The following is a 19130-nucleotide window of genomic DNA, read 5'->3' as shown; positions in this document are numbered from 1 at the left end:
GATAAGTCACCTGACAGCTTCCGGCAGACGCAGGTGGCGTCCCCTGGACCGCAGAGCGCGGAGGGCACCACCTTCCGCTGCCGCCAGCCAAGGTGCAGTGGTCACCAGCAGGTGGCAGCAGCAGCCCGACCTCTCTGTGTCCGCTGGTTCACCTTAGTCCAGAGTGTAGCTCCACCTTTAAGGGTGAGCTCAGTAAAACTCACTGGGGTGGTGTGTGATTTGTCCACAAAAATGATGATAAAGTAATAACATTTTCTGAACACTTGGAATATACCATTGTTTTTGGCACTGGTGTCACAACAGTGAGATGTACATAAAATGTATGTCCATCAGTATACCCATTTCACGTATGAGGAAACTGAGGCACCAGGAGGTCAAATAATTTTTGCAAGGTTGACAGCTAGTAAGTGGATATGCTGGCTTTCCAACTCAGACCATCCTACCTCAAAGCCCTTCTCCTTGACACCACTTTCCAGGGACAGGGTTGGCTTGGGGCGGGAAGCCAGCATTATGCTGAGAGACCCCCTAGATAGCAGAATGCAAAGGTTTCTTCTCTGTGGCCATCAGTTTTTATTTATTTATTTATTTATTTAAAATTTTTTATTGATTTTTTTTTTTTTTAGAGAGAGAGTAAGGGGGAGAGAGAGAAACATCAATGTGAGAGAGGAACATCAATCAGCTGCCTCCTGCATAGCCCCTAGTGGGGATCAAGCCTACAACCCAGGCACGTGCCCTGACCAGGAATCAAACCGAGACCTCTCAGTCCATGGGAGGGTGCTCCGCCCACTGAGCCACACCCACCAGGCTGGGGCCATCAGTTTTTACGAGAAAATCTTCAGACAGCTCTGATGGGTGTGCGGGTGAGTGTTGAGGGGTTGGAGGGACTGAGCAAAAACGAAAAGGAGGGAGAATTCATGGACATGGACAACAGTGTGGTGACTGCAGGTGAGGAGAGGTGCCGAGGCACAGAGGAGATGGATGGTGAAGGAAAAAAGTTATTGTTGAATGTATCACAGATGTTCCCCCTTTCTTCTCCATTGACCCCCTCCTCCCCAATCCTGCCCCCCTCCTGCCTTCCCCACACTATTGTCGGTGTCCATTGGTTATTATATGCATAGAAGTTGTTTGGTTTATCTCATCCCGCCCTCCCTCCCCCCTTCCCTTTGAGGTTCATCAGTCTAACAACCAATTTGTACTTTCTAATTTCTTCATCTTTTTCACCCAGCCCCCAGCCCCCACCCATCTGGCAAGCAACAAAGCGTTCTCTATATCTATGAGTCTGTTTTTGTTCTGCTTTTCATTTTGTTTGTAGATTCAGTTGTTGATAGATACATGTTCATTACCATTTTATTGTTCATATTTTTGTTCTTCTCCTCCCAGAAGACCCTTCAGCATTTCATATAATACTGGTTTGGTGGTGATGAACTCCTTTAGCTTTGTCTTGTCTGGGAAACCCTTTATATGTCCATTGACTTTAAATGATAGCTTTGCAGGACAGAATAATCTTGGTTGTAGGTCATTGCTTTTCATTACCTTGAATATCTCTTGCCACTCCCTTCGGGCCTGCAAAGTTTCTTTTGAGAAATCAGCTGACATTCTTATTGTAGGTAACTAACTGCTTTTCTCTTGCTGCTTTTAAGATTCTCTCTTTGTCTTTAATCTTTGGCATTTTGATGATGATGTGTCTTGGTGTGGACCTCTTGGGGTTCATCTTGTTTGGGACTCTCTGTGCTTCCTGGACTTATATGTCTGTTTCCTTCACCAAGTTAGGGAAGTTTTCTGTCATTATTTTTTCAAATAGGTTTTCAATTTCTTGCTCTCTCTTCTCCTTCTGGCACCCCATGATGTGAATGTTGTTACACTTGAAGTTGTCCCAGAGGCCCTTTAAGAGGAACTGCCTGGGGCTCCTGCAGCTGCACCCTCCCTCAGCCTCAGTTCCCGCTGGTTTTTCCAGCCAGAAGTTGTGGGGACTCTCTTCCTGGCACTGGAACCCTGAGCAGGGCTCCTGGTATGGGATGGGGCCCCCTCACTCCTCAGGGAGGGCCTTCCCAGCCAAGGTGTCCTCCTGATTTTTATCCACCACACATGAGTGTGGGACCAGCCTGTCCATACCTCCGCCCCTCCTTCCAGTCTCGATGTGGCTTCTTCTTTAATTTCATAGTTGTAACACTTCCATTCAGCACGATGTCAGGCCGTTCTGAATGATGGTTGTGTACTAGTTTGGTTGTAATTTTAATGTGGGAGGAGGCAATGCCACATTTACCTACGCCGCCATCGTGACAAAAAGTGATCTAAAATAAAAATTTTTTTAAAGAAAACTTTCATATTTGTTGCCACTGGGGATGGGGTAAGACCCTTAGGGATACCCCATGCGATGAGCAGAGGGGGGTGTCTCTTGGGTTCAGTCCCTCCCTCCTCTCGCTGCAGCTGTTCAGTCACTACTCTGCCATTCATTCAATATTTTTGAGCACCTGCAGGCACTATTGTGGACTCTGAAACAGAGCAGCGAGTAAAACAAAATCCCTGTGCCAGTGCGATAGAGTAAATATGATAAATAAGTAAAAGTGTCATAAGTGTTATGGAAGAAACTAAAACTAGGTCAGGGGGTGCTGCACTTTTGAGTAAGGGACCTGACGTAGGTCCCACTGAGAAGGTGACATGTAAGCAAAGACCTGACTCCTCTCATTTCCTGTGCACGTCCCTCATTGTTGAGAACTTAGACGTCTTGCTCCTTGACACCTGATGCAATGAGTGGGTCCCAGGACGGGAAACACATATGCTTACTCTTCACCTTCCACGGAGCCTGCTCCTGGCTCCGAGGCCGCGTCTGGAGCCAGTGTGGTTGGGATGGGCCGTGAGGGCTGAGCACGGGCCAGCAGCCAGGCCCGGCAAACCGCGCCCCGATGGGAGTCAACAAGAGGAGGTCAAAAGGAGCCCAGCACGTAGAGTGAGGTTCACGAACTCCGGGTGACTGGGAACAGTGCCCCTCTGGGCCTCCTTTCGCCAAAGGTAAAATGAAGGTCCCTCCTTCCCCAAGTAGGTTGTCTAGTCCGGCCGGATGGCAGCAGGCTGAGAGCCCCCAGTGACTTGATGGGGACCAGTTGGAAAGCTGGAATCCGGGGGTTCTGCAGATCCTGGCAGAGGACCACATCAGGTCCAGATTCAGAGCGTTCTGGATGGAAAACCCTCGAGAACTGTCTGGGGCAGAGCTGGGGAAGGGCTGGGACCTTCCATACTCATGTACCTCAAAGTCCAGGGGCCTGTAGTTTCAGGCATGGCTGAATCCAGCAGCTCAAGGGATATCACCAGGACTATGTGTCCGTCCCCCAACTCTGCTTTCCTGGGTGCTGGGAGAGCCACTTCCTGCTGGTGCCCCCCAGCAGCTCTAGGCTTAGTCCTTCCCCACAGCTCAGCAGTCCCAGGAGAAAGACTGCCTGGACCGGCTTGGGTCACCCGTCTGCCTGGACCGGCGCTGTGGCCCCAGGGGGTGGGAAGCTCTGTTGGCCAGCGTGGGTCAGAGCCACCCCCACAGCCGGAGTCGGCCACCCATAAGGGTGCTGCACAGGGAGAACAGGCACCTACAGGTGTTTGCTAAGAATTTCTTCCCTCTCGACCTAGGACCCCACCAGCAGAGCGAGGTGAGGAAGAGCTGGACTTGGGATCAGGAGACCAGAAGTCAAGTCTGACTGAGCTTTTTGTTTGTTTCTTTTTTATTTATTTTTTTATTCTTGCCTGAGGACATTTTTTTGTTTATTGTTCAGATAGAGTAGGAGAGAGAAAGAGGAAGAGAGAGAGAGAAACATCAATGTGAAAGGGACACATCGAGTGGTTGCCACCCACACGACCCAACCAGGGCCGGGGACAAACTGCAACTGAGGTACGTGCCCTTAGCGGGAACCAAACCCGGGTCTCTCTGGACCGCGGGCCGACACTCTAACTGCTGAGCCAAACCGGCCAGGGCTGACCCTGAGCTTTAATTCAGAGTCGGACTCAGGCAGGTCGCCGGCCCATCCTGCACCCTCGTCTCGTTTGCCAGATGGCTCTCCCCGCCCCTTCGGGGCCCTGGCTGGAAAAGGGCTGGGCTGGGAGCAGAACGTGGTGTCTAAACAAGGGGGGTGCTATCAGTCCTCCTGCCTCTTAAGAGCAGGTCATTAGCAATTCTGGCCTGGACTTTGGGTGACAAAGAACCACCTTCCCCGCCTCTAGGTGCTCAGGGCTTGGTCACACCTCCAGGCCTTCGCTCGAGCTCTTCCATCTGCCTGAATTGCTGAAGCACCGACAACTCCTATTTGTTTTTCAAAGTCCAACGAACACCGCACCCTCCCTGCAGCCCCACCCTCCCTCCTGGCGCCCTTCCTGGTGCCCCTCTCGGCTCCTATCAGTGGTGTCCCAGGGCTGGCTTTTACCAGTGAGGTGTCAATGGTGCACACCCCTTCCCAATTCCACCTCTAGAGTCATTAAGTTGGTACTTGAAATTGGCCATGGTGGAAGTAAACCATGGAAAAAGCAAACGCTACAAATCAGGTTTGACTGAGTGCCTATTATATACCAGAGTGAGGATAACACAGTGAACAAAATACAGTTGTTGCCCTCATGGAGCTTCCGTTTGATCTGTCATCTTTGTCCCTAGCATCTCTTTGTCTCCATCCATCCATCAAACGGTTCTTCCTTCAAGCATTTGCCATCTGTCTATCCACCCACTTATCCATCTCGCCCACCAATGTACCTAAGGGGCCAGCCATCCTGCATCCACCACCTCCTACAAATCCATCCTCCCAGGGGGGCCAGCCCTGTCTTTGTTTTACACCCGCGTTATGAGTTGGGTCCCGTTGAAGTTGGAGCCAGGCGAGAGCTATGTCTGGCCCAGGCCAGAGCCCCCGTCCGACCCTGGGCCTGGCTCAGTCAGCCACAGGAGTCCCCGTCCTCCCAGCGTCCCGCTGTGTGGAGAGCTGAGCAGCTGCCCCAGGGAGCCTGTGGCCCTTGTGGCTCCTGGGACCTGACCCCCCAAGGAGGGGAGAAGCCCACAGCGTGGCTGGGCTCCAGTGTCTCCGGGGCGGGGCGGGGGGGGGGGGGCGGCTGTTCACACACAGGAGCAGAGGCTGCATGTCCGTGCCACCATCCGAGCCGCATACAACCTGATCCAGGTTAGTAGTCCCACTACTGAAAACATCAGTGTTCTAGAACTTTCCACCCCAAGGGCTCATGTGTTCTCTCAGCGACTTTTCCCAACCATCCAATTTTACAGATGAGCAACAGAGAACCCTTCAGCTGGCCCAACTTCGAGCTCAGACGCGTCCAAAGAGAGAGACATGAGCCAGAGCTGTCCCCCCGAGCGCGTGGACCTGCAGCCGGCCTCGGGCAGGATGACGGCTCGCCCGTGGGGATCCCCTCCGGCCGGGGAGCGGCCTCTGATTCAGACTTGCAGCTGCCTGCACCAGCATGGTGGTCTGGAAAAACCACCTCTAAAGGTCAGTACACTTAGGGGGGAAACAATCTATTTTCTTTAAAAAAGAAAGAAAAAATATGAGTAGAGTGTAATATGCAGCATTTCTACCCACCGCCTGTGCAAGGCAGATGTTCCTAAGCGCCTTCAAAACACAGCTGAGAACTGTTTTCTTGGTTCTTAATTCACTGTTCAACAGACTAACAAAACATCAATAGAACTGATTTCCCCCCGCCTCCCCAGGATGAGTAAGTGAGGTGCCGGGGAACCAGTGCTGTGTCATCCCGCACCCTCCTGCCTGCCTGCCCCGCGGCCCGGGGCCGGCCTGGTGCCCCCACCCTGCCCCAAGCGCCCCAGCACACACGCTGTGTTCAGGACACATTTCTTGGCTGCATAAAGGGAAGTTAAACATGGGCAGAAGGAGCCAGAAAAAAACTTTTTGGTTGGTGGGAGGCTGTCTGAAGAGACGAGGCTGACTGATTCTAAACCCGGAAACACCCCACCCCCAGCGCCCCTCTGCAGGGTGGGGACGCCCACAGGCCCAGGCGCGGCTGCTCTCTCGCCCCCACCGGCCTCCAGCACACGCCTGGGTCCCACCGCAGAAGGAAGCTGACATTTATTGAGGGTCTCTGGGCTGCACCCTAGATGGGTGACTTCACTGACTGTCCGTGCCATCCACATGGTCATGCCATCCACATGGTCCAGACAGGAAACCCCAGCAGACACGGGCACTCGGCTCATACTGTCCCCTCATCTTCCCACCTGACGTGTGATACGGAACAATAAGGGTTTCTCGTGCCTCCGAGGGGCACAGCACCTGGAGGCCGGGGTCTGCTGTCTGTCCCTGGTCCCGGGAGGCCCTGCGGCAGCACTGGGCCAGACTCTCAGCATGTGACCCAGGGGCCACCCATGCACCTGGCAGGGAGGTGGACTGCCACGTGTGCACATAGTCATGCGTGTTCACACACAGACACACCAGTGTGCTCCTGAGCCCCACACAGCATAAACGCCAGGCTCACAGCCCCGTCGGGGAGACCAAGGCTGCAGGCCTCCACACACCACAGCCCGGTGGCCACGTCTCGTGGCCCAGTGCCACGGCCAATTCGCAACAGCCAGTCAGCCTCACTAGCTGGCCTGGGGCCCAGGTCCTGCAGGCGGAGGGGCCATGACCACCCACTGGCGGAGGTAGCTCCTGGGGGGCCCTTCATCCCTGGGGCCAGCGAAGTCACATTCCACGGGGCTGCCACAGTCAGAGTCTGCAAAGCCGCTGTCAAACGTGTCCATGTCCAGGCCAGCGGAGGGTGAGCCCGCCTCACCCTCAGACATCCCTCTGGACGACCCACCGCCCCAAGGCGGCCCTGGCGCCCAGCTCGCCTCGTCGTCATGGGGCAGCTTTAGTCTGTCCAGGAGGCTGCCCAGGGGGACCCCCAGCCCTGCATGGCCACCAGCTGCAACGCAGCCACAGGACAGGACGGTGGCCCCAGTGTCCAGGAGCGGGTCCTCAGTGCCCGGGCCAGGCTCCGGGTCAGCGTCCAGGTTCAGGGCTGGGTAGCCGTCTTCCCCACAGGTACAGGGCCAGGCGCCCGGCTCCTCAGCATCCACCACGGTCACCGTGTCTATTGAGACCACACCATACGGCCGGTCCCCCTCCGGGTTGTACGCGGAGCTGGCCACGGGGCCCGGCTCGGGCACCCCACCGGCTTCCGGCAGCAGCCCCACAGGCCCGGGCAGCAGCGTGGCCTCCAGCCCCTGGGCCGCACTCAGAGGCGGGCAGGAGCTGTGCGTCTCCAGGGTCGAGGACACCCCTGCGCTCCCGGGGCCCAGCTCCAGGCTGGAGGCAGTGAAGGGTGTGCCCACCCATTTCTGTGAGAGAGAACAGGGAGGGAGAGTCATGGGTGAGACGGGGCCAGGTAGCTATAAACTCAGACCGTGGGTGGCTCGGTGGCCTGCAGGTGCCCAAACTCCCAGCTGTGGTGACATGGGGGCAGCAGTCCGAGGTCCGTGTGGCAGAGCCACCACCTGGTCCCGTTTCATTTCCTCCGGACATTTTTTGAAACCCTGGCATTCTCCGATTGTGTCCCCACTACAGACACTCGGCCAGCGCAGAAGCCCAGTTCCGGTCATAACTGTGTCCCCGAGGCTCACACGGAGCCTGGCACAGAGTAAGTGGCCAATAAATGTTAATGAACCAAACGAATGAGTCGAGTGTATCAGTGAAAAGCCCCTGGGAACAGCCTACATGTGCTGGAGGGTACGGCCTACGGGTCCTGACGGCCTGAGGCAGGGCCCCAAGGGTCGAGGACCCCCTCGTGACACAGGGCCCCCACCCAGTCGGCAGAGAACCCCTGAGACCGGGACTCCCCCAGACCCGAGCCTGTCGCCCTTGGCGAGCTCGTCTCAGAGTCCTGATGTAGCCACCACCACTGACTAGAAATCGCTTCTCAGCTGTGCTTCGAGGCCGTTGCGTACTCTGTGTGCCTCGGTTTCCTCATCTGTAAAGCGGGCCTGCAGTAGTGCCACTCACAGGCTGTCGTGAGGGTAATGAGCTAACACCCGAGAGGCTCCCAGCAGGGTGCCCGGGACACAGCCCGTCTATGTGAGTCTGGGTAAAACGAACACAAAATAGATGTGATGTTGGGGCCCCTGGGTCCGTCCCGCGTGGGCTGGAGTCCACGCTCCTCCCCTGCCCCACTAAAGCCACTTCTGGGATCCGAGCCGGGCGCCCTCAGGTCCCCTGGGGACGGAACACCCTGCCCTGCTGTGGGGGAACGAAGAGGGTGGGGGCAGAGCAACCTCGGCTCCAGGCCGACAGCAGGGGCTCAATCAATGCTCGAGTCCACGTTTCCTGACTTCCAAGCTGTCACCACATCCTCTCTGTGGGAGGGCCCCTCCCACCACCGCCACCACCGGGTGGTGCTGAGCGGTAAATGGGCCCAGACAACCCCAGACAAGCTGTGGGAGGTGGCGGCTGCCACGGCTGAAGCGGGGCGGGGGGGTGTAGTCTGCAGGCGGGGCCATGCTTTCCCAGAACCCGCTCCCTCTCCAACCCCATGTGGCAGCGAAGGACCAGGAAGCCGATCTGTGGCCGAGGGTGCCCCTGGCCCACCCCACCCCAGCTGGCTCCTTGGGCTGGAGAAAGCTGCATGGTGTTTAACTCTGCCCCGAACTACTTCCTGAACTTTACAGATGCCAAGACTGAGGCCTGGCTTCTGGCCTGGCTGGGCCTGCAGGCTGGGGCTGGGGCTGGGGGAGGGGAGGGCTCCCCGGAAGGGTAGGGGGCTTCGAGGGGCTGGTCACCGGCGGGCAGCTCTCACCTTGAAGTCTCCGCTGTGGCTCACATACAGGTGCTGGAAGAATGGCTCTGGGCTGGGCACCTGCGCCCACACCTTCCACAGCCTGAGAGGGCAGAGACAAGGTGAGCCCCCCGATCTCCTGGAGGGCAGCCCACTCCCCCCAGATGCTTCCAACTCCGTCCTGCAGGAGGCTCTGCTTCCAAGACACACCCGAGTACCTCCTCCCCACCTGCCCCCAGCCCGCCTGCCCTGAGCCCCAACGTCCACATCTGTGAGCAGGGCCAGCAAGTCCCCGCAGGCTCCCGGAGGTGCGCGGAGCATGGCGGCGGCTGCCCTGAGCCTGGCTTCCCCCTCCGGCCCCGGCTGGGCGAAGAGCCAGTTCCTTCGGGCTGCGGGGTTCGGCGAGTGCGCCCAGCGCCCAGAGTGCCCCTGACAGCCACGGCCCCCCCCAGCTTCTCTGCCTCGGCTGTCTCCGGCTTTGGTGGAGATGACGGGACGAGCCGCCACCCTGCGCAGCACAGGCTGCGGCTCCGCCTGGGCCCAGCTCAGGGGCCGGAGCTCAGGGTTACTTTTCACCGGCAGCGCCCTTTCTGAGCGACCAGGCGCGGAGGAGACCGGTGCACACACAAATAGGAGCACACTCTCGGTGGAGGCCGCGGGGGCGGGGGCGGGTTGTCATACCCTTCACCCCACCTGCCGTGCCTCACACCCCTCAGGACCCACACCTTAAAATTCACCGAGAGAATCGGGGCCGAGGCCCTGCTGAGAGCACAGGGGTCAAAGGCCACCGTTTTTCTTGTAGCCGTGAGACTTAGGGCTATGACGCATCGTTTCATAGCTGCACGTTTGACGCCGTTGACGGCTCTGTGCCTCAGTTTCCCACTTTGTCCAATGGAGGTCACTGCTGTGCATGGAGCCCCTAGGGCTGCTGTGAGGTTGAGTGAGTGCCCTGCCCGGTGCTCAGCGCGTAGGAAACGGGGAGCTGGTCGTCGCCACCACCACCGTCATGACGACAGGTGTGTCCCCAGCCCTGATGAGTGACAGAGGGGCTGTGGCCCAAGCTGACCCCCGCCTCCGAGTCCCGGCCTCACCTCCAGGGCAGGTGGATCTTGAGGCCTAAGTAGACGAGGACGGGGAGCGTGAGGACCAGGGAGACATACAGCAGGTCGGTGTTCCAGCCGCCCTTGGTCTCTGGGAAAGAAGCAAATACCAGGTCAAACTGAACCCCTCTTCTGGAGGCCATGTGGGCTGGCGTGGTGGGCGAGGGCCCAGGGTGGAGTGGAAGGGGCTGGGGCCGCTGGTGTCCTGAAGTGAGCTGGGCGGGGCCACATCCCACTCCACCTCCGATCTCTCAGCTGCAGAATGAGGACAACGACGTCCACTCACAGCTGTCAGGGGTGTGCACCCTCTGCCCGGAGGAGCCCCGGCACCCCGCACACGGCCTGGTCAGCAGCAGCTCCAGAAACGTCAAGTGGGGGGGACCCCACTGCGTGGACACCTCGTAACCACGCCGGAAAGCTCAGGGCTCAGGACACAGACGGTGGGGTGTCCACCCCGGCCCCGCACCTACCTTCCGGCTGCGTGTGAAAGACGACTGGGTCACTCCACTCACTCCAGGTCCCCCGGAAGGAAGAGCCGGGCTGGGGCCCCGCCCGCACCTGCAGCTCGTAGCTGGAGCCCGCGTGGAACTCCAAGGGGGGGAGGGACACTCTCCTTGAATCCACGGAGACCAGCTTTCTCCTCGGACTCTGCGGCACAGGGGAAGGCGGCCCCGGGTCAGGCGAACTTCTCCATGGAAGGGGCTGAACTTCTGCAAGGCCCCCTCCACGGGACTCAGGCCCCAGCTCGAGCTCCGGCCACTCCGCGTGGGCAGTGCAGAGCCGAGGCACCGTCTCGGCCGCGCCTGTGACACACGCTTTGCTCCGTTTCTGTCTGATCCCACGGGATGGGACCTGTGCTGGGATTGGGCAGGCGCCGGGAGCAGCAGTGGCCACTCCTGGCTCGTGTGAGGGGCAGCGCTCCAGACAGCAGGTGCTTAGAGCTCCTCCACGGGGGCATTCTCACCCGTGGGCATTGGAAAGTCTTCAGCGACAGGAATCTTAGCCATGGAACTCTCTGGAAGTCCCCAGGGGGACATTCTAAACAGGGCGTTCATGAAGGTCTTCCACTGGGACCGTTCGCAAGGGGAGGTAATTCTAGAACTCTTCTGAGTAGCGGACTGTTCTAGAACCTTCTAAACAAAGGACACCTCTGGAACCTTCGCATGGCAACAATGTCCCTCGGACTCTGGACTTTGGGCTGGATGACTCTGGAACGCCTCAACTACACCATCCTAAGCAGAGGGGAAGGTTCCAAATGGCCCTGCTCCGGAAACCCCTCCTGTCGCTAGACTTGAGGTGGGACCTGCAGAAGCACCAACCCCTCCTCTTTGGCAGCTGAGAGGGGAGGAAACAGGTGGGAAGGAACTGTTTTAAGGGGTCCCCTACCCCAGGGAGAAAGAGGAGAGGGCAGCACCGAGCGAGAGTGTGCAAGGGGACCTCCCGTCCTTGGCCGTGTGTGACCAGCTCACTGTCTGTCCGGCGCTCCCCGCCCCCACGCCCCCCCACCCCGATCCTCTGCAGTCTCACCATAGTCTGGGGGTCTCCCCGCTTCCGGTACTGCAGCTCGTACTGAAGTTTGCCCTTGAGCGCGTACCAGTCGTGCTGGTAGCTCCAAGAGATGTCGTAGTTCCCCGAGAAGGCCACCGTGACGTTGGAAGGAGGACACGGCTGGACTTAAAGAAAAGCCAGAAAGATAAGCTGGGGTGAGACTGTGGCAGCTGGGAAAGATTTGGTGACCCAGCCTTTATGGTCAGGATTAGTAACCCCGCGTGACAGGGTGAGGCGCCTCCTGTCTCGGGCCTCAGCTTATTCTTCTGGAAAACGAGAGGCTTCGACTAGACGGGGGTTGCAAGCCAAGGGGCGGGCAGGGGGCAGAAGCGGGTGAAGCGGGTTTGACCACTGAACTATCAGGAGCCCTCTGCCCCTTTTCCGGCTAAAGAGGGCGCAGGACTCAGGCCCAGCCGCTGTGCCGGCCAGGAAGGCAGACCAAGGGGCCAGGAAGGAAAAACTCAGAAAATTCAGATTACTGTGGGACTCTCTTAAATGTTAAAGTTAGCTACTAATCCAAAACCTTTCTAAGCTACCTGTTGGCCACACCATGGGTCCTCTATTTCGGCTTTAAAGGGGGATGTCAATCCTTTGAGCCCCAGCTTCCGTGAGAAGTCAGAAAACTCTAACTAGCATGGGTGCCGATGGATTCTGCTGCACACAATTGCTCCATAATTAGTGGTGCCCCGTGTGGGCTCAGGATGAGCACCCACCGCTGCAGTTTCCGCACTGAGCAGTGTGACGCCCTGCAGTGGCCCCCGATGTCATCTGCTCTCGTCTCAGACATCTGGGTAGTGCAAGAGCAGGGATCGGACCACATCACCAGGTCCCTGGGCGCCCCCCCAAATGAGTTTTACAGCCAGAGCAGAACACACCAAGGTCCGGGCCTTCCTATCCTCTCTTGTGAAAGGGAATCCATTCCTATCGCACAGGGTGAAATTTCACGGGGCCAAACTAAGCAGAGAAGGAGGTAACTTCTGGGGGACCGAGTGACAGGTGCACCCCAATAAGAGAGAAGTGACAGGCACGTGTACACCCCGCCTTCTTTGAGCTCTGTTTGCCACCATCTCACTTTCTCTGTGACCCCATTCACCAGCCGCACCCTCTTGGGGATCTCAGCTTCCTGGGGCAGAGGGATGGTTGTCCTGGTCAGTGCTGCTCCCGCACCTCCCAGACAGAGTTCTGCACACAGTAGGCCCTCAAGAAATGCTTGTTAAATTCAGGTGTAAGCTGCTCTGGGGTCTGCCCCACGGCCTGAGGCTCGAGACAGCACATCCACGAGGCCGTGGTGATGCTCCGTTGCTACTTCAGTGGTGGGTCCTTCTGAACTGGAATAGTCCCCAAGCCCTTGTCTCTTGCCCGGGCCGGTGGGCCTGGCTGTCTGCCTCCTTATGTGGCCTGGGCTGGCTGGTGAGGACCAACCCAAGGAGGACCTCAGGAAATGTTGGTGGAGCCCAGGGCACAGGAGGAGGAAGGGGCTGGGGAGGGGTGCACAGGGCAGAATGCCATCTCCTGCCACATCTGAGCACAGACCCAGGCGGGGGGGGGGGGGGCAGAGAGAAACGAGACGGAGCCTCCCTGCAAGGTGGAGTGCAGCCCCGCCCTGTGCTCCCGGCTGCAGGGACACTGCTTGCCCAGCTCCCAGAGAGGCAGGATGGCACTCACCACACCTGGATCTAAATGGCTGAGTGAGTGTGCATGCATGTGTGTGCATACATGTGTGTGTGCGTGTGTGTGCGCGTGTGCACACATGTGAGAGAGATGGGCATCTGTGCCCGTGCCGCTAGGCCAGAGGTTGGTGGGACATCTGTGCCTTTAAGAGTGTATTGATGAGTGTGCGTCTGTGTGTGTGCACGTGTGTCTGTGTGTCTGGATGTGTGTGAAGCTTTGCTCACACCCTCTGTGGTGTGACAACCACTAAGGAAAGCGGTGCAAGCCTGGACCACCAGAGTGTGAATGACAGACAGCTGCTTATCCCCTCGCCCACCACTGGGGATCTAGGGACAGAAACTCCCACACCTCAGGGCCTGAGCCGTCCTCAGGGCAGGATGCTCTTTGCACTTTGTGTTTGCATGCCTTTGGGAGTGGGCTTCTCACCCCTACCCGGACACCCCGCTTTGGGTACACACACACACACACACACACTGAACGCTGCCTCCCGGGCCCTTCCCTGTCCCATGCTGGTTGTGGACCCACAAAGACAACTGCTTCACCAACCAGATCCCTCTGCCCCGTGGCCTCCTCCCTACCTCCAGCTCGGAGGGAAATCCCAGGCCTCACTGGAGCTAATGAATGGGAGACGACCTGAGGAGGTTTCTCCTGTGACCGTCCCCCACTTGCTTCATAGTGGGACAGACTCCTAGAGGGTCAGAGTAAAGGGCTCTCCTTCTGCAGTGCGAGGTCACCGGCGGGCAGGGGCTGAACCAGAACGACGCCCAAGGTCCCGGTCCCAGTCCAGCTCCTTCCATTCCTCGGCGGCCTCGCTCTGTTTCAGGCCCAAACCTGGCTGCCACCCACCACACCCTAGTAAACAGCAGTGCAGCCAAGCGGCAGCCTTCTAGGAGCAGCCGGGCGTAGGACAGGTCAGCTTGCGGGGCCCGGTGGAAGCCGGCCCGGGGAGCAGGGGTCCAGCCCCCACCTGGGTTCTCCAAGGAGTACTCACTGCTGTCAGCCAGGACAAATCTGCCGCACTCTTGGGAGTGGTTGCCAGAGGAGTCTGTCACGTTGACACTGAAAATGTCATCGGCCATGAAGGGGAACACCTCCATGTGGCACGTGTACTTCGCATGCGTGGCATTGTGGCTGGCCTGGTGGAGGCTGCAAGAGGTGGCCTCTTCGTCCGGGATTTGCCTTCAAGGACAGAGCAGCCAGTCACGGCTGGAGGCCGGCGGGACTCAGTGCACAGGGCCAGGGCACAAGCCCAGGATGTCGGGAGGGAAGGACTTGAGGTGGGGCTGGAGGTCACCTAGTCCAACCCACCCTTTCCCAGGGAAGGTGTACTATCCCCTGAAGCACCCCTGATGGACTGAGTCCAGGCTCAGCTTGCACACCTCCAAGAAACCAGGAACTCACTACGTCCTTTAGAGCAGCAACTCTCAACTTCAGAAACGTGGGCCATCCTTGCCTGAACCAAGCCTAAATCTGTCGCTGTCAGTAGCATCAACTGGATCACTGCCCTGTAGGAAGGGCACTAAGCATTTCAGGTCTCCTTCCCACTGTCCTCCCCTTCAAAATCCACCTGTGCTAAGGACCAAGCTAAGAGCCCTATAAAGCTCCAGCCCTGCTCTGGTGAACTTCCAGGAGGCTGTTAACATGGGGTTGGAGGAAATGCTCTGGCTTTTTAACTCCCACTGGGCAGAAACGGTGGGTTTTGAAGTATATATAGAAGTTTGCCAACTACTTTTTTTTTTTTCCCTGCCTACAAATTCAGGCTCTGAACATGCCCACCCTCGAGGGCCAGTGTGGATATGTAGATCCAGATCTCCGCCAAATGTTTGCTGGAACAGCCGTTTCTCCAGCTGGGGCCCTGCACGGCTGTCTGGCGCCCTGCCTTGCCGCCCGCCCTGCGACCTCTCTCACTCACACAGCAGCCGAGGGGGCCTTTAAAGACTCCCTGTCACTCCCCCGCCTAAAACTGCGCAGTGGCTTCTTGCCACCCACACAGCATAACCAGGCCCCTGCCAACATGTCGTATGTGTCGTCTTCCTTCCCACTGGCTCAGTCCACTTTGGCCACCTCACCTTCTCACTGTTCCTCCAACTCACCAGCTCCCCCCCCCCCAGGGGTGACCCCTGCCTGGAATTCCCTTTACCCAGCTCACTGGCTGCCTCCTTCTTACCCAGAGAGGCTGCGCTCACCCCTTCGGCCCTCCCCAGGCTACCCGCTCTCTCCCCCGTGGTCCAGTTTCCTGTTCTTTACAGCACTCATTGTTATCAGAAAACATCCTGTCCACTGCCTGTGTGTTCATTATCTGTCTCACCAGCTGTTCCCACTGCCATGTGTCAGCTCCAGGACACCTGGGACCTCGTCGGTTTGGGGTTCTACTAAGTCACCAGTGTCAGGCAGGAGCTTAATAAATGTGTTCTGCGCCTGGCCAGGGTGGCTCAGTGGTTGAGCGTCGACCATGCACCAAGTGGTCGCCGGCTCGATTCCCGGTCAGGGCACATGCCCAGGTTGTGGGCCCGATCCCCAGTGGGGAGCGTGCAGGAGGCAGCCAATCAGTGTTCTCTCTCATCGATGTTTCTGCCTCTCTCTCTCCCTCTTCCTTCCTCTCTCTCTAAAATTAATAAAGAAAAAATATTTTTTTAAAAAATGTGTTCTGCATGAATGAATGAGGGAATGAGAGTGGAGTGGAACCAGCCAGTCTTCATCCTGAGCAGCATATGGACAGAATCTCTTCTTGCCAAACTCTCCTCAGGCTCCTCTGAGCTCTCCTGACTCCCGGGTTTCTGTGTCTGTCTTGGCATTTTCTGCTTTTAGCAAGACTCCTGCTAAGTCAGTTTAGCCAGAATCCTCCATCCTCAATACCAAGTTGGGTTCCTCGCCTTCCACCATCCCCAGGTGATGTCTGAGCCCCTGGGCTGCAAGAGTCCTGTTAGCCCGAAGCCCCTGAGCCCTGATGTCTCCCCCTAGTGGCTTCCAGTCCACTGACCCCACCCTGCTCCCTGGCTGCAAATTCCAACTTCTTGTTGCGTTTGGAGTCCAGTCAGCAAAACCCCATGCGGGGTTCCTATGCCCACCGTGCTGGTCTTAAATAAGTCTGCCCTGGCATTCTTTAACAAGTGTCATGAACGATTTTTTCTTTAACAATGTGGACTTATAGGGACCCATGGATTTTGGAGTCAGGCAGCCTGTGTTTGAGTCCCAGGGACACCATTCACTGGCTATGTGGCCTTGGGCGTAACCTCTCTGAACTTGAGTGTCCTCACTCGTAATGTGAGTCCTAACTGTGAGGACTGGAGGTGACCATTCATGAGGAACACGGGGCAGGCTGCCTGGCCTGTACTACGTGCTCACAGGAATCGTGCAGGAGTCCGGTCTTTGGGGGGGGAGGGTGTGTCTCAAAGCCAGTCAGGCCTGTGTGCGTGACCGAGTATGGCTTCTGGAGCCGGACAGAGCTGCCCTACACCTCTCAACACATTCTCTGGACAGGCCTCATGGGCCCCGTGCGGTTGTCTGTAAGATGGGCAGTGACTCCCACCTCCCAGTCTTCCTTGGGGTGAAACCAGATGCTGTTGGTGGAGTCGCTGAGTGAGCCCCCAGGAAGTGGCAGCTAGTATTTTTATTGCCAACCTGCCTGCCTGGCACATAGTAGGTCCAACTCAGTGCATGGTGTCCCACGGCCCCGCCCCAGGACCATGCTCCCCTGAGTAGCACCCCTGGGCTGGTGAGACCCAGCCACTTACCAGGTGAGGGTGAGCGTGCTGGGGTGGAGGGCCCAGGTCTCCAGGGTGCAGGTGACCGTCTGGAAGTAATCGGTGTAGCAGACGAGGTCCGAGCAACCCCAGGCTGCAGGGTGAGGGAGAGGCCTCAGTGGGGGTCAGGAGGGACTGCAAAGCTCCCCCCAGCCCCCCACCCAGGCTGCAGGGTGAGGGGAGGCAGGGGCTCCAGGGTCAGGGTGAATATAGCAATTCAGGGGTTGTAAGATGTCAGACTGAGGCAAGGAGGTCCTTGTCACCTGATTCCTTGTTTGAGCCGCCGAAGTTTCAAGGCTAGCTATGGAGACAGGCACTCCTAATGTCAAACAGAATCAACTAAATGGGTCCCACCTCAGCTCTCTCCCCACAACCCTGTGACCAGCCCCCAGGTCAGCGTCCCTCCTGGCCAGTCTCCCTCCCAGTGCCCCGACCTCCCCTGATGCAGGGCGAACCACACATCCTGCGAGAGGCCTTCATGACGTCAATGATCCCTGACAAGGAGCAGCCATCAGCAGCTGGTCCAGGACAGGACACGGCCTCAGTGACGCCACAAGCGCCCCGGAGGAAGGACACCTTGGAAAACTGAGACGCCCTTGAATGCTTCTGCCAAAATGTCTGCGCTGTCCAGCCGCCCAGACCCACACCGCCACCAGCGAGTGACCCGCGGGCCGCCCACTCAGGCAGCAGGATTGGAAGACGCAGCACCCTCCCACCCAACACGACTGCGTCACTTGGTGCTAGAACACAGGTGCGGAGGGGTGGTCTGACCACAGGACCATACACAGATCTTGTAACAGAAACCCGCACCCGAAGCCTGTGTGATCCTATTAACCAATGCCACCCCGATAAATTATATATTAGAAATATAGATGTGCAGCCATAATCTAATTTTTTCAATGTTTAACAAAATACATGTAATATGTTTTAGTTTTGTTTGGTAAGACCATGTGCCAACACTGCCATTTCCCCACTATTTACCAGGATTGTGTTCCCTTCTTTTCTTTTTAATCCTCACCCGAGGACAGTTTTGCATTTATCCTCAGACAGAGGGGGGGTGGGGGGGAGGGAGAGAGAAGCATCAATGTGAGAGAGACACATGGACTGGCTGCCACCCACACGACCCCAACTGGGGCCGGGGACAAACTGCAACCGAGGTACATGCCCTTAACGGAAACCGAACCGGGACTCTCTGGTCCACGGCTGGTCCTCTAACCGCTGAGCCAAACCGGCCAGGACTGTGTTCCCCTTCCTAAGTGGATTCATTGTTAGTGGCTTTTTCCTTGACTAATGAAGACCCAAGAGCTGTGGGCCATTCCCTCTCTGGACCTCGCTCAGGTCAGAAGCTGGGTTCGGAGCCAAGAGCACTGCCCTGGGAAGTCCCCCCCCCCCCAGGACACCACACCTGGCACCCAGGAAGCCTGATCTGTGCCAGTCCTTCTCGCGCGCGCGCGCACACACACACACACACACACACACACACACACACGGGGCAAACAGCCAATCGATGGCCACACTCTCCCGTGGGCGTGGTCTCAGGAGCCTGCTCACCGCCCCAGAGCTGAGTGCGCAAACACTCCTGCTGTAGGAGGGGCAGAGGGCTCAGGGGGCAGGGCCTGGGGGGAGGGGCAGAGGGCTCAGGGGGCAGGGCCTGGGGGGGGCAGAGGGCTCAGGGGGCAGGGCCTGGGGGGGAGGGGCAGAGTGCTCAGGGGGCAGGGCCTGTGCGGGGCAGAGGGCTCAGGGGGCAGGGCCTGGGGGGGCAGAGGGCTCAGGGGGCAGGGCCTGGGGGGGGCAGAGGGCTCAGGGGGCAGGGCCTGGGGGGGGCAGAGGGCTCAGGGGGCAGGGCCTGGGGGGGGCAGAGGGCTCAGGGGGCAGGGCCGGGGGGGGAGGGGCAGAGTGCTCAGGGGGCAGGGCCTGTGCGGGGCAGAGGGCTCAGGGGGCAGGGCCTGGGGGGAGGGGCAGAGGGCTCAGGGGGCAGGGCCTGGGGGGGGCAGAGGGCTCAGGGGGCAGGGCCTGGGGGGGAGGGGCAGAGTACTCAGGGGGCAGGGCCTGTGCGGGGCAGAGGGCTCAGGGGGCAGGGCCTGGGGGGGGCAGAGGGCTCAGGGGGCAGGGCCTGGGGGGGGCAGAGGGCTCAGGGGGCAGGGCCTGTGCGGGGCAGAGGGCTCAGGGGGCTCGTCAGTCAGCTCGGTGTGGAGGATGGAGGACTGATCTTGGCGGGACCTCAGCCCTGAGCCGCAGGAGCTCAGTCTCTGCCTCTCCTCCGGGTTCATATCCTGGTAGTTCTCTCCGGGCTTCAGAACTTGGAGAGGAGCTGCCAGCCCTAGCTGGGCTC

The 19130-nt window shown here is 58.3% G+C and overlaps 1 protein-coding gene across 1 annotated transcript in view; it reads right to left on the bottom strand.

Annotated features, from left to right (window-relative positions):
- Nucleotides 1–5999: 5999 nt before the first annotated feature.
- Nucleotides 6000–19130, bottom strand: part of IL21R (interleukin 21 receptor) — a 37244-nt gene continuing 24113 nt past the window's right edge. The window contains exons 3-9 of the mRNA XM_036279586.1: nucleotides 16790–16892; nucleotides 14047–14234; nucleotides 11364–11509; nucleotides 10307–10484; nucleotides 9828–9927; nucleotides 8758–8839; nucleotides 6000–7306 (exon numbers count right to left, since the gene is read on the bottom strand). Of these exons, the coding sequence (XP_036135479.1) occupies nucleotides 6569–7306; nucleotides 8758–8839; nucleotides 9828–9927; nucleotides 10307–10484; nucleotides 11364–11509; nucleotides 14047–14234; nucleotides 16790–16892 (1535 nt within the window). The 3' untranslated portion in view covers nucleotides 6000–6568. The remainder of the gene's footprint in view (nucleotides 7307–8757; nucleotides 8840–9827; nucleotides 9928–10306; nucleotides 10485–11363; nucleotides 11510–14046; nucleotides 14235–16789; nucleotides 16893–19130) is intronic.

This window comes from Molossus molossus, unplaced genomic scaffold (genome assembly GCF_014108415.1).
Source record: "Molossus molossus isolate mMolMol1 unplaced genomic scaffold, mMolMol1.p scaffold_m16_p_3, whole genome shotgun sequence".
Taxonomy (NCBI): domain Eukaryota; kingdom Metazoa; phylum Chordata; class Mammalia; order Chiroptera; family Molossidae; genus Molossus; species Molossus molossus.
The sequence above is the reverse complement of the archived record's forward strand: the minus strand, read 5'-3'. Positions and strand labels throughout refer to the sequence as shown.